Source organism: Rhinolophus sinicus, chromosome 8 (genome assembly GCF_057876585.1).
Source record: "Rhinolophus sinicus isolate RSI-liver-muscle chromosome 8, RSI-T2T, whole genome shotgun sequence".
In the NCBI taxonomy this organism is placed as follows: domain Eukaryota; kingdom Metazoa; phylum Chordata; class Mammalia; order Chiroptera; family Rhinolophidae; genus Rhinolophus; species Rhinolophus sinicus.
The window spans coordinates 37467163-37481458 of record NC_142508.1 but is presented as its reverse complement, the minus strand read 5'-3'; the positions used below and the strand labels follow the sequence as shown (position 1 = coordinate 37481458).

The 14296-nt window shown below is 51.8% G+C and overlaps 1 protein-coding gene across 9 annotated transcripts in view; it reads left to right on the top strand.

Moving 5' to 3' along the window:
• The window catches only part of MYH14 (myosin heavy chain 14), an 83510-nt gene that overhangs the window by 45294 nt on the left and 23920 nt on the right, over positions 1 to 14296 (top strand). For all 9 annotated transcript variants that reach the window (XM_019741559.3, XM_019741566.3, XM_019741564.3 and 6 more), the window contains 11 exons: positions 1080 to 1211; positions 2094 to 2300; positions 3506 to 3643; positions 5377 to 5500; positions 6096 to 6267; positions 7891 to 8103; positions 8664 to 8808; positions 9439 to 9645; positions 11676 to 11780; positions 11874 to 12026; positions 13246 to 13494. In XM_019741559.3, the coding sequence (XP_019597118.2) occupies positions 1080 to 1211; positions 2094 to 2300; positions 3506 to 3643; positions 5377 to 5500; positions 6096 to 6267; positions 7891 to 8103; positions 8664 to 8808; positions 9439 to 9645; positions 11676 to 11780; positions 11874 to 12026; positions 13246 to 13494 (1845 nt within the window). The remainder of the gene's footprint in view (positions 1 to 1079; positions 1212 to 2093; positions 2301 to 3505; positions 3644 to 5376; positions 5501 to 6095; positions 6268 to 7890; positions 8104 to 8663; positions 8809 to 9438; positions 9646 to 11675; positions 11781 to 11873; positions 12027 to 13245; positions 13495 to 14296) is intronic.

Sequence of the window (14296 nt, the reverse complement as noted above, 5' to 3'; positions counted from 1 at the left end):
GTAGAGCAGGTCTTCAGGCCCTCTGTGAGCTTGGGGACAGGGTGTTCCCCCAATGGGGAACTGGACAGGAGGAAGGAGGGTAGAGATTTGGAGGTAAAAGCACCGCTGTTCAGTGTAATTCTGAACACAGTGTCTAAGCTGTCAGTCTATATGCCCTCAGCCAGTGTTAACTGAGCACCTAATATGTTCCAGTAACTTTTTAAGGGATCGTGATAAGATGGTGAATAAAAACAGGCAGAGCTGTGCCCATGGAGCCCCTGGTCTAGGGCAGGGGTCCACAAACCCAGTGCAAGATGCGCGTTTTTGTAAATGCCCACTGGTTACTGTATTGCCTGTGGCTGCTTTTGCCTTATAGCAGCTGAGTAGACTCATTAAAATAGAGACAGGATGGCCTGCAAAGCCTCAAATGTTTCCTAGCTGGCCCTTTAAGAAAAAGTTTGCCTACCCTAGGTCAGGGGCTGGAGAGCAGGGGCAGTGGACAGGTAACACTGAATGAATCCCGCCAATAAATATAAAGTTATCGCTGTGATAAATGCTACGAATTAGGGCAGAAAAGAAAATAGAATAGAAAAAGACTTGCATGGAGAAGAATCAAGTAGAGCTAAGAGCTGAATAGAAAGCAACAGAACAGAAATTATCTGAGTGTATCCCACTTAGCAAGGGGGAGGTGGTTTTGTGAAACTTCCATTTTGGTTATTGATGTATGTGTGGTGCCAGTTAGTCCCACCTGAATCGCACCACGTAAAGTGCATCTCACCATAGGACCTGGGACTAAGAACTTTGAGAAACAACGTGGTACAGAATAGCAGCAGCCAGTGTCTCTTGTATGCACGGGTTTATTTAGCCAAAAAGGAACACGTTTAGGGCTGCTTGCCACATCCCCCTGACTGTTCTTTCCAAGTGTTAACTCATTCCGAAAGCCTTGTGCAGTAGGGGCTGTTATCATCCCCATCTTAGAGACTAACGTGCGTGAGTCTCTCAGCGAGCCAGTGGAGGAGCTGGCCTTGGAACCCAGGAATCCCACCCCGCTCCTGGGCCAACCAGCCTCCTACCTATTCCGTTACCTTGATTTCCCCTAGGTGAAGCCACTGCTGCAGGTGACGCGGCAGGATGAGGTGCTGCAGGCGCGGGCTCAGGAGCTGCAGAAAGTGCAGGAGCTACAGCAGCAGAGTGCCCGCGAGGCAGGCGAGCTCCGGACCCGCTTGACACAGGTAAGAAGTGGGGCCGTGGATGGGGTGTGGCTGTGGGCGGAGCCAAGTTGAGGGGGGTGGGGATTCCAGCTGAGCCGGAGGTGCGCAGGGCAGGGCTGTGGGGAGAAGGGGTAGGATAGGGCAAAGCCAAGGCGTGCTGGGGCCCAATAGGATACAAAATTATGTGGTGTGGCTGAGCCGTGATGTACAGGATGTAGGGCCCTGGGGATGGAGCCAGGGTATTGGGTGGAGGGCTGATTCTGCCAAACCAAGATGCTCAGCGGGCTGGGCTCCAGGAGCTCTGCCATATGGCAGGGCTATGGTTCACAGGCAGTGGACTATTGATTGATTGTTTCCTGTATTTCTGGCGTCTTAAAATAATGCTGAAGCGAACCCCTTGAGCATTTGTCTGTTCACTTTTTCTGAACTGTTTCCTTTGAGTAAATTGTTAGGCATAGGAGTGTGAAATGAGATGTGAGATGAGTGAAAGGCCTCTCTCGAGCTGTCTGGAGGATGCACTGGAAGAGGCAGAGACTGGATGGAGGCCAGGAGTCTGGGAAAGAGGCTGGGGAGAAAATCCGCTGGGAAAGGATGAGGCCTGGCCTTTTGGGGTTGGGGGACAGAAGAGGGGACAGAGCGGAGAGAGTCAGGGGCAGGAGGGGTGGGAGGGGCTGAGACTGATGGGCTGTGAGGAGGTGAGGGAGAGGACGGCACCCAGGGGTCTGACTCCGTGACGAGAAGGATGTGGAGTCATCCTGCGATGGGGACCTGGGGTAGGTAGGAATGGCTTCGGGAGCTGTATGTCAGAGCAGAGCAAATTGGGGCAGGAGGGACCTGGTGCCCCGCTGAAAGCCATCCTGGGAGCACTGCCTGCTGACCACTGACCTCCTACCCCATCCCTAGCTGGAAGAGGAGCGCGCCCGCCTGGCAGACCAACTGCGAGCAGAGGCAGAGCTGTGTGCTGAGGCCGAGGAGACCAGGGGGCGGCTGGCAGCCCGCAAGCAGGAGCTGGAGCTGGTAGTAGCAGAGCTGGAGGCCCGTGTGGGTGAGGAGGAGGAGTGCAGCCGGCAGCTGCAAAATGAGAAGAAGAGGCTGCAGCAGCACATACAGGTCTGGTCTCCAAGTGCCCACAGGCCACCTCCCCCTACCCTTCTGTCTACCCCACCCACCTTTGCTTCTGCAAACCATGTGTCTTTGGACCATGAATCTGCAGAAAACTCAGCTCAAAGTGGCTTAAGCAAAAAGGATACTTTTTTGGTTCAAATCATGGGGAACTCCAGCATGCATGAACTTCAGGCATGGCTGGATCCAGGTGCTGAAGTGATAGCCTCTGGTCTCTGCCGCTATCCTTCTCCTGGCTCCATCTGCCTCTGAGCTGCTGCATTCACAGGCCAGCTGCCCCCTCCCCACCATGGTTGCCCCTCAAAATCCAGTGTGTACTTCACACTTGTGGCACATCTCAGCTCAGATGCTCAATTGTCTTTGGCAGTACTTCATCTGCATTTGTGTTTCATAGCTTCTTCAGCTGAAAAAGTACATTTACGTACCCAAGTTATTCCAAACATACTTAAAAGTTTTCCAGTGATTGTCTGTTTTTAAATTTGAAATAAAAAAATTAAATGGAAAATTCAGTTGCTCAGTCACCCTGGCCACATGTCAAGAGCTCAGGTGTGCTTTAATCACCTCTTCTTTACCCCGTTGGTGAGGGAGGCATGCTGCCCTTCGGTCATGGAGATGGCCTAACACACCACACCCAACTCTGGACGAATGAGATAGACAGCAGTTTATTAGTCACAAAAACTCACAGCCTGAGGGAGGCAGACACCACACCACAGAGAGCCACACAGGGGTGCCCTCAGGAAATAGAGTGAGCAAGCTGTGGCTGTGGGAGGCAGCTTTGTAGCAACAAGAGGATGAGGTGACCCCTGGTTCCTGCAGGAAGGTGTGATTGGTTTGTTTGCTTAAATTCTGAGGGCTGGCAGGCAACTGACGTCCACTACACAGGTGTAAGCAGGCTCTGTGCCTGGTCCCTTGGCTAGGGGACCTTATCCATGGGAGCAGAATGGTCGGAAGTCTTGTGGTTAGGCCATTTTAGGTTCTTCCAATTTTACCAGATGTCACGGCATACACTAGGCACTCAATAAATGCTTGTTGAGCTAATGAATTAAACAAGAAGACTAGAAAGGGTTTGATCCTTCCCAGCCTCACCCAGAGTGTGGGTCTGTCTGAGTCAGAAGCCCCGGGAGTCTGTACACTGTCTCCTCTACCCCAGCTCCCAGCGGATCCTCACCACCCACCCCGCTTCCCTACTCCAGGAGCTGGAGACCCACCTCGAGGCTGAGGAGGGGGCCCGGCAGAAGCTGCAACTGGAGAAGGTGACGACAGAGGCAAAGCTGAAGAAATTTGAGGAAGATCTGCTGCTCTTGGAAGATCAGAATGCCAAGCTGAGCAAGGTCGGTGATGGCCTGTGAGCCCCCAAGGGCAGAGGAGTGGGCGCATTGGTGGGTGTGTGGGTCCCTCTCTGCATCTGCCCCCAGCGACCTCCACCTCTGGGGTCTTTGTCACTCTCTGTTTTAGCTGTGTTTCCCTTGAACCCTTTCTCTCCCCTTGCCTCCCTTTGTCACACTGTCACTCAAGCAGGCATTTATTGAGCAACTACTGTGTGTCATTACTTACTGCTGTATCACCAGACACCCAAAGCCATGTGCTGCTGGCCGATCGTTCTGTGGGTCAGCAGCACAGGTCCTCCTCTGTCCTGCCTGTGGCTCTCTCTGGCAGTCACCATTGCATGGTGGTGGGGGCTGGATGTCTGATGTCTCGTTGCTCCTCCATGTGGCCTCTCTCCCCACAGGCGAGCCTGGATTTCTGACATGGCAGCTCAGGGCTCCGAGAAAGGGAAGAGAAGCATTCAGGCCTCTTAAAGGCTTAAGCCTGGAACTGACACAGTGTCACTTCCACTGAATTCTGTAGATCAGATTTTGGCAAATATTTTCTTTAAAAGGCCAGGTAGTAAATAAATATTTGTGGACCACTCCATTTCTGTAACAACCACTCAGTTCTGCCGTTGTAGCATGAGAGCAGCCACAGACCGTACATAACCAAATGTGCATGGCTGTGTCCCAATAAAACTGTATTTATAGAGACAGGCAGTGGGCCAGATTTGGCCTGCAAGCTGTGGCTTGCAGACCACTGAGCTTAAAGCAGTCACAGCTCCAAGGGGTGGGGAATTAGACTCCATCCCTGGATGGGTACCCAGCGAAGAATCTGCCACCATCTTTAACCTGCTACAGCTAAGTGTGGGCTAGGCGCAGGGGATGTGGTCTTGAACTAGCTAGAGAACCATTCATGCCCTCACAGGTGGGAGAAAGGGTTACCAGAGGAAGTAAACATACTCACATTTTGTGACTTAATTATAAACTGTGTCAGAAAAGAAGAGAAAATTGTGGAGAGGGTGGCCTGATCTGTTCCAGGGGTGGGCAAGGTGAACTTAGGCTTCTAGGAGGATCAGTGCCCTGAGTTGAGAGTTCAATAATACAGGAGTTTTCTGGAACATTCCTGTAGTACAATACCTATTCTATTCTACTCTGTTCTATTGCCTTCGTTTTGAGGGTCATGCCAACCCACTACATGGGATTTCCAAAACTGCTCATGGTGTGAAAAGTACTGCTCCCAGCCCGTGCTTCTCAAACTCCCATGTGCATGGGAATCATATGGGGAGCTTGTTAAGATGCAGAATCTGACGCAGCTGGTCTAGGGTGGAACTGAGATTTGCTGTCTCTAACAAGCGTCTGTTTGATTTGATGCTGCTTGTCCATGAACCATAGTTTGGGCAGTAGCAAGGGTCCAGACCTCACACACGAATGCAGAAGGTGTCCAAGAATGTTGGCCGCCGTGTTGTTTGGGAGAGCAAATGATTAGAATCACTCTCAGGGTCCCTCTATGGGAAGGTGGTCAATGAATGGTGGTGCACTCCCAGTAACTGGAGTCTACATGGCAGTTGGCAGATGTGCTGGTGAGTTGGGGTGGGTGTATAGACCCAAGAGAATGGGAAGGGATGAAGGGCTTGGCAGCAGGAGGGTCAGGGAAGGATGGAGATGAGCAGAAAGGCAAATGAGAATGAGACCAAAGACGAGGGTCGGGTGGGGGTGCTGCTCCTGATGGCCCCCCCTTCTCTCACCACCCTCAGGAACGGAGGCTACTGGAGGAGCGTCTGGCCGACTTCTCATCCCAGGCCGCCGAGGAGGAGGAAAAGGTCAAGAGCCTCAATAAGCTCCGATTGAAATACGAGGCCACGATTGCAGACATGGAGGGTGAGTGCCCGCCCCCACTAGGGAGCCATGGGGAGGCATCTTCTCGGGGAGCCTCCAGTGCCACAGGGCCTCAGTGGTCATATCTGCTAAATGGGGGCAGGAAAGAAGGCTTGGGACCGAGTGGGTGTCCTCCCAGCTCTTACGTAGTTTCTGTCTCTCTCAATCCCATTTTATTGCTCTCTCTTTGGTGTCTTGGGTCTCTCTCTCTCTCTCTCTCTCTCTCTCTCTCTCTCTCTCTCTCACTGCCCCACTCACTTTTTCAGGCACTTTTTCTGTCTCTCTGTCCCTTGCTATAGACTCAGAATCAGAAGCAGAATGGAGCGATTGCAGGAGGAGGCTGGGGAGATGGGGAGGAGAGGACAAGGCAAAGACAGTCAGTGAGCAGGAGCAGGGGCTCTCATTGGAGGCGAGGAGGAGAGGACGGTGTCTGGGGGACACGGGTGTTCCCCAAGATGGGCAAGCTGGAATGAGGAGGAGGCATAGAGGGAGATGCTGCGCCTGGCACCCTGCCTGTGCTGGGGCTGTGGGTCTCCGTGGGAGCTGCCAGGCCTGTGGGTGTGGAGCCCTCGCACATGGCCCCCTCTCCCACCTCCAGACCGCCTACGGAAGGAGGAGAAGGGCCGCCAGGAGCTGGAGAAGCTGAAACGGCGCCTGGACGGGGAGAGCTCGGAGCTGCAGGAGCAGATGGTGGAGCAGCAGCAGCGGGTGGAGGAGCTGCGGGCCCAGCTGGGCCGCAAGGAGGAGGAGCTGCAGGCTGCTATGGCCAGGTGCAGGGGCGGGCTTGGTGGGGTGTGCAGTGTGCGCGTGTGGCCTGCCAGTGTGGGGGGCACGCCAGCGAGACCCTCCTGGGTGCCAAGCCCAGCCGAGCCACTCACCACCCACACATGTGCCACACACCCCTTCTGAGCCTCAGTGTTCCCTTGTGTAAAATGGCCCTAGCGAGAGATCTAAGTCCACCTGGTTAAGGGAAAAGTGAAACAAAGCCCTGGTGTCTAGTAACTTGCCTAGTTCTGGGTGCAGAATTGGGGCAAGAAAATGTGATTTTCCCCTGCTCCCCCCAACCCCGCCCCCTCAGCCTCCCGACACCACATAGGCTGTGATTTGATAAGTGGTCTGGCCGGCTTAGGAATCATGATCATTAAAATCACAGTCATTCACAAATACTGTGCCAGATATGGTGCTGGGTATTTCAGATGCTTTTTAACCATTGTGCTTCATGCAATCTGAGACGCTCTTGATTATAGAAAATGCGTCTTAGAATCTCTGGTACATGGTGTGTGTGTGTGTGTGTGTGTGTGTGTAAGAACCCCCAAGTTCAAATCCTGGCTCCTTCGCTTTCTGGCTACATGACCTCACCCAACTGATATCACCTCTCTAGCCTCAGCTTCTTCGTCTGTAAAATGGGGTGACTTTAGAAGTCACTCCTAGGATTAGTGTGGGGATTAAATAAGAAAGTCCTCATGAAATGCTTGGCACACCCTAAGCCCTAGGTAAATGCTGGGTGTGTCTGTTACTACTTGTTATTATTTTATTTATCTGTTCTTGTTATTTTTTTTTACATTGAGATGAAAGTCACAGAACATAAAATTAATCATTTTAAAGTGTACAGTTCAGTGGCATTTGGTGCATTCCCGGTGTTGGCTCCAGAACGTTTTCATCACCCCGGAAGGAAGCCTGGTACCCATTAAGCAGTCACTGCATTTCCCCCTCCCCCCAGCCCCTAGCATCACCAGTCTGCTTTCTGTCCACACAGGACTTAACTATTCTTGATATTTCATGTAAAGGGAATCATGCAGCATGTAGCCTTTTACACTCATTATTTTTATTGCCATCCTCACGGCAGCCCTGTGAAGTGGGGTGTTATGTCCTCTCACAGACCTGCTATTCAGAGAGGTTGTCACTTGCCAGGGCAGGTGACCCAGCAGGGGCTACAAACCCTGGTCTGCACAGTTCCCTGAGGACTTAATCCCCAGTCAGCACCGCCCCTTGATCCAGCCTCTCTTTGCAAGAGGCCATGTCCCGTAGGGGTTATAAGGCGGGACTCTGAGGTCAGCTCTGCCACTCACTGACCATGTGGCCAGAGCAAGTACTTTCCTCACTCTGTACCTCATTTTCCTCATTTGGGGTGAGCATTAAGTGAGATGATAAAATCAAGGGTTTGCACGTGGCAGGAGCTTAATAAATGTCCCTGTGATTACTGTTAGTGTCATTCCCACTTTGCAGCTAAGAAAACAGGCTCTGCGTACTGGAGGCACATACCCAGGGGCAGAACTGGGGTTTGAAACTGGGTCTGGCCCCCTCAAAGTCCACGTCTGGCCTGTCCACCCCAGAAGTCATCCCTGCCCCCTGCCTGCCTATGTACCAACTCCATGGCCCTTGTCCACCCCTAGGGTGGAGGAGGAAGGCGGAGCCCGGGCCCAGCTGCTCAAGTCCCTGCGGGAGGCACAAGCAGGGCTGTCTGAGGCCCAGGAGGACCTGGAGGCCGAGCGTATGGCCAGGGCCAAGGCGGAGAAGCAGCGCCGGGACCTGAGCGAGGAGCTGGAGGCGCTGCGGGGCGAGCTGGAGGACACTCTGGACTCCACCAACGCACAGCAGGAGCTCCGGTGAGGCCGGACTGCCCGGCGGCTGGCACAGCCCGAGCATATGCAGGGTGGGTGGAGGAGGAGAAGGGCTTGTGTGCGAGCTCTCCATCTGCACAGAGGTTTAGTCACTCATTTGTTTACTGAGCACCAGCTCTGGGTATGGACCGGGCCAGCTGGGGACAGAGATGAGTCAGACCCAGGCATTGCCCCCAGAAACTCCTGGTCTAGAGGAGGCAGATTTGGACTAAAAACAGACCCAATCCAGAACACAGCATGCTTTCATGGAGTAACGTAACATGGTAAGAGAAGACCCCTAAACCACATCTATGAGAGAGTCCAGGAAGGCGTCCTTGGAAAGGGGCCTTTTGAATAGGGTTTTGAAAGATGAGCAGGAGTTTACCCTCAGAGCCACACTCCTCTCACAGCATCGCTGTCCAGATCCCTTTGGGGAATATAGAGTGAGGTCCCCATCCTTGGAGAGAAAAAATAAACCAGCACAACTGCTGTTAAGAGGGCTCCCCCAAAGCCCCTACCTTCCTCTGCTCTGGAATTTTATTTCCTGCCCCCTTCCTCCAACAAAGGTCCAAGAGGGAACAGGAGGTGACAGAATTGAAGAAGGCTCTGGAGGAAGAGACGCGCGTTCATGAGGCGGCAGTGCAGGAGCTGAGGCAGCGCCACAGCCAAGCGCTGGGAGAGCTGGCGGAGCAGCTGGAGCAGGCCCGGAGGGTGGGTCGGGGCAGAGTGGGGGTTTGGGGGGCCATGGTGGCACGGCAGGGTGCTGGGTTGGAGGAGGTACCTCTGGCTGGTTCTAGGCCAGCCCAGCTGTCTGAGGTTCTTTCCTCGCGTGTTCATGTCCTCATTCCACCTGTCATTCAGCATGAATTCAGTGCATACTGTGTTCCAGGGATGATTCTGGGGACCCAGCAGTCAACACAACCACCCGTGCTCCCTTCCTTGTGGGGCTCTTGTTTTAATGGAGAGGCAGAGAGTAAACAATATAATACACGTTCATAATAGATATTGGGGTAATAATGCTGTGGGAAAATGATCAGGAAAGGGGGATCAGAGTGCTAAGTGGGGGGTTTGTGATTTTAACTGGGGGCCATGGAGGGTTCTGTGAAAAGGTGACATCTGAGTGAAAAACTGAGGGAGGTGAGGAGTGAACCATCTTGGCGTCAGGGCGAAGTGTATTCCAGACAGAAGGAACAGAGAGTACAAAGGCCCTGAGGCAGTAAAGTACCTGGGTATTTGAGGAATTCCAGGGGGAATAGACAGTGCAAAGGCCCTGAGACAGGAGTGTGCCAGGCCTAGTTGGTGGAGGGAATCATAAATCTTTGTTTGTCTCTCCCCTGCCAGGGCAAAGGTGCATGGGAAAAGACCCGGTTGGCTCTGGAGACAGAGGTGTCTGAGCTACGGGTGGAGCTGAGTAACCTGCAGGCGACGCGTCAGGAGGGTGAGCAGCGGAGGCGCCGCCTGGAGTCACAGCTGCAGGAGGTGCAGGGCCGGGCTGGTGATGGGGAGCGGGCACGAGCAGAGGTTGCCGAGAAGCTGCAGCGAGCCCAGGTGAGTGGGGTGGCCAGGGCAGTAGTGATCTCTGCTGCGTGACCTTGGGTGAGATACCTGCCCTCTCTGGGTTTCTGTTTGGTCCACATCAACCCCATTGCCCCTCCCAACTTATCCAACATAATCAGGCATGAATAGCTAGTACTGCGTTTCCCCGAAAATGAGACCTAGCCGGACAATCAGCTCTAATGCAAAAATTAATATAAGATCCAGTCTTATATAGGACCGGGCCTTTAATATAAGACCAGGTCATATTAATTTTTGCTCCAAAAGATGCATTAGAGCTGATTGTCTGTCTAGGTCTTATTTTCGAGCAAACACGGTATTTGGTGAGCGGTTATTATGTACGAAAAGCATCCTATATATTTCACTAAATCTTCCTGACTCTCTCCTTTAGGGAAAGTGCTAATATTGTTCCCACTTTACACATGAGGAAACTGAGGCCCAGGGAGGTGAAGTTGATTGTCTAAGGTCACTGAGAGCAAAACCCGAACCCAGGCCTGCCTGACCCTGTAGCTCTTAACCCTGCCACAGCCCTCACCCTCCATTCTGTTCTCTGGCCTTCAATAATCTATGGTCTGATTAGAAACGCCTGGTGTGAATGCCTGGACAATATCATTCTGTGACTATTAGGAGAATAGTGGGTTTTTTAATTTAATTGCATTATGTCTTAATGAAATGACTAATTGATATCTGTTCATTATTGAGAATACAAACAAGCAAAAAAGAACGGAGGAAAGAATAACTTTTAATTCTCCAATCCCTCCGGGGGAAAACACCGTTACAGTTTTTAATTTCCAGATGAACAGAGACCCAGGGTAAATGTTAGGCTACTATAGCAAATAGACCCAGAATTAATCAGCTTAAATAAAAGACATCTGCCTTTCCCTCTCAAGAAACAGACTCAAGTAGTCGAGGCTGGCCAGACACTATGTTCCACGAGGTGACTCAAGACCCAGATTTCTTCCTCTTGTTGCTGCACAACTTCATCTTCAGAGTGCAATCTGGATTATAGGCACATCTGTGCTCCAGTTTAGCAAGGGACAGAATTTGCATACATCACTTTGCTTGCAATCCATTGGCCATAACATAATCACATGACCACAGCTAGCTGCAAGGGAGGATAAGAAATGTAGTTTCTAGCTGGCAGCCATGGTCTAGTAAATAGCCTGTTACAGTGGGACCAGGGGAGAATGGATTTGGGGGAATAGCTAAGGTCTGCCCCAAATGGAACCATGCTATGTAGTGGTCACTGTAGTAAGTAAGCACTTTACATATTACAAAAATAAAAGTGACACCAAAAGTAGAGTTTGGTGGCCGATAGCAGGAGTTCTAGGCAGCACTATCCAGTAGAAGTTTCTTTAGTGTTGTAAAAGTTCTGTATTAGTACTATCTACTTGGCTAGTGAGCACTCGAAATGTGACAAGTACAATTGAGGAACTGGATTTTCACTTTATTTAATTTTAGTTTAAATAGTCACATATGGGTAGGGGCTACCATAGTGGAAAGCACAGCCCTAGAGCCATTCTACCTGGGCTCAAATCTCAGTTCCATCACTTGTAGCTGTGATCTTAGGCACATTTCCTTACCTCTCTGTGCCTCAGCTTTCCTTTATGTAAACTGGGAATAATAACTACCTCATAAGGTTGGTGGGTGAATCTAGTGAACCGATAGCTGTAAAGTGCTTAGAATATTTCCTAGGCACATTTTGTTTCCCCATTCGTCAGCTGATGGACATTTGGGTGTTTCTCCTTTTCTGCTGATGTGAATCTTCCTGCTAAGAACACTCCTGTACACAGTTTTTTGCGTAGACATGTATTTCACTTCTCTTGGGTATATACCCAGGAGCAGAATTGCTAGGCAATATGGTAACTCTATGTTTAACCATTTGAGTTCCTGCCAGACTGTTTTCCATAGCAGCTGCACCATTTTACATTCCCACCGGCCACGTGTGGTAGAGATGGGTGGTAGAGGAACCGATAGGGTCTACTGGGTGGAAGCCGCCATTAGAAGGTACCCCTTCCCCACAGGCTGAACTTGAGAACATGTCTGGGGCACTGAGCGAGGCTGAGTCCAGAGCCATCAGGCTGAGCAAAGAGCTGAGCAGCACAGAGGCCCAGCTGCACGACAGCCAGGTAACTGCAGCCCACCGTCAGCACCAAGCCCCCATCCCCGCACCTTCCACCCCTCTGCCCATGCCTGACATGCATTCTCCTCTCTATCTACAGGAGCTGCTGCAGGAGGAGACCAGGGCAAAGTTGGCCTTGGGGTCCCGGGTGCGAGCCTTGGAGGCTGAGGTGGCAGGGCTACGGGAGCAGCTGGAGGAGGAGGCAGCCGCCAGGGAGCGGGCAGGGCGTGAGCTGCAGACGGCCCAGGTCCAGGTAAGAAGTCCTGGAGGGAGCTCTCAAGGGGACACTTAATCCCCCAACCTGCTCCTCCCAGGTTTCCCAACTCAAGGATGGCCCCATGGCCCAACTAGCCAAAGGCCAGATTTCTGGGTACCAGTCTCACCTCTGACTCTCCCTCAGCCCCCAGAGCCTATCAGTGCAGAGCCCCGTCCCTCCTGACCCCACTTCCCTGTTTTCATTGCCTACTTTCCATCCACAGCCCCAGCCCAGCTCCTCCTCCTCTGCCACCTGGTTCCTCATCTCAGCCGCCTGCAGTCTCTCTCCTTCCAGCTCACCCTCCCTGTGGTCTTTCTACCCCTAATGGTGACCCTGCCCTTCTCTTGCTCACAGCCCTCGCATGGCTCCCCAGCGTCCTCTGGACAGACTCCATGCCTCTTACCTGAGTGTCAGAGGCCCTGTATTCTCTGATCCTTCCTTTGTCTTTAGCTGTGTTCATCTCTCACCTCTTTTTTCCCACTTCATTGGGAAATACTTTTCATTCTTCAGAACTTAGCATCTCCTGTTGTGGGAAGTCCCTGACCATCCCTTATGAGCTCCCACAACACTTCTTTCTCCCCTGTCCCCACTCTAACCACCCTGGGCTGGAACACTCTCTGCCCATGAGTTCCCCCCCCACACACACCAAATGGGGAGCCTCCTTTAAAGTGGAACCCTATCAGAGTTAGATCTGGTCCCCAACATAGGCCAACATAGAACCTGATGTGTGGGAGGCCTTGAGAAGTACCTGTTGAGTGAGTGAGTGTTGAATGCATGCCTGCAAGTATCCTTCTTCAACTGGCAAACTCCTATGCATACTTTAAGATCCATCTCAAATGCCTCCTCCTCTAGGAAGTCTCCCTTGAATGTTCTAAACAGATTCTGAACCTCTTCTCTGAACTCCCATGATTCCCCCACCTTAGCCTCCACCACCCTGGCCGTGACCCTCAGTCTTCCCCATCAGACTGAACATTCCCCAGGGCAGAGCCCAAGTCTGATTCGTCTTCTGGGTCCCAGTGAGAATAATTTTAATCTCCTGGAGGAGCTGGGGTTCATAGAACTTACAACCTCAATCCTACTCCAAAGGAGAGAAGAGCCCCATGGAGTGAGTCATTTCCCTCTTTAGGCCTCAGTCGCATTTGAGAAAAGGGGTGCTATCAACTCACACCTTGGTCACAGACATGACTGCCACCCACCCCCTGTCTCCTCCCCCCAGCTCTCAGAGTGGCGGCGGCGCCAGGAGGAGGAGGCAGGGGCACTGGAAGCAGGGGAAGAAGCACGGCGCCGGGCAGCCCGCGAGGCTGAGGCCCTGACCCAACGCCTGACAGAAAAAACGGAGATTGTGGAGCGGCTGGAGAGGGGCCGCCGGCGGCTGCAACAGGAGCTAGACGATGCCACCATGGACCTGGAGCAGCAACGGCAGCTTGTGAGCACGCTGGAGAAGAAGCAGCGCAAGTTTGACCAGGTGGGTCACCTTGGGTTACCCGATGGGACAGCAGGATGCTAATCCGTACTTCCCACAGTCGTTGTGAACCCTCAGTAATGTGTGATGTTACAGCTCCACTATGAACTTGGGGGGGGGGACCTTAGGGCAAGATGTTTCTTCCATCTAAGTATAAAATAAGATGCTCATCCATCCTGGCTTATGTCTCTTGTCCCAGAATAAGTATAGCCCCATTTTACTCCCAAACGTGTCCTGAAGGTTCACCAGAGGATACTGATGAGGATTAAATGAAATAACACGTCTCACTTCTCCTGCTGCCTCACTGAGTGCCTCAGGCAAGCCACTTTTCCCATTTCAGCCTCAGTGTGCCCATCTAGGAAATGGGGATAATATTAAACATCTGGCAATCCAAGGAACAAATATTAGGTTGGTGCAAAAGTATTGCAGTTTACAAGGTTAAAAATAATTGCAAAAACTGCAATTACTTTTGCACAAACCTAATAAAAATCACAGAGCCCCAGAGCATTAAGATCAGGCAACCTGAGGTTCGAATCCCAGCTTAGCCCCTTTCTGGCTGTGTGGCTTGGGAAAATTGCTCAACCCTCTCTGTGCCTCGTTTTCTTCATCTAGAAAATGGAGGCATCATTATTTGCTTTCACTTTTGAAAGATATTTTCACTGGGTATAGAATTCTAGGTCAACAACGGTTTTATTCTTTCAGCTCTTGGAACAGATCATTCCATTATCTCTGGCCTCCATTGTTTCAGATGAAAAGTTAGCAGTCATTGAAATCATTGTGTCCCTGTGAGTCATGTAATGTGTTT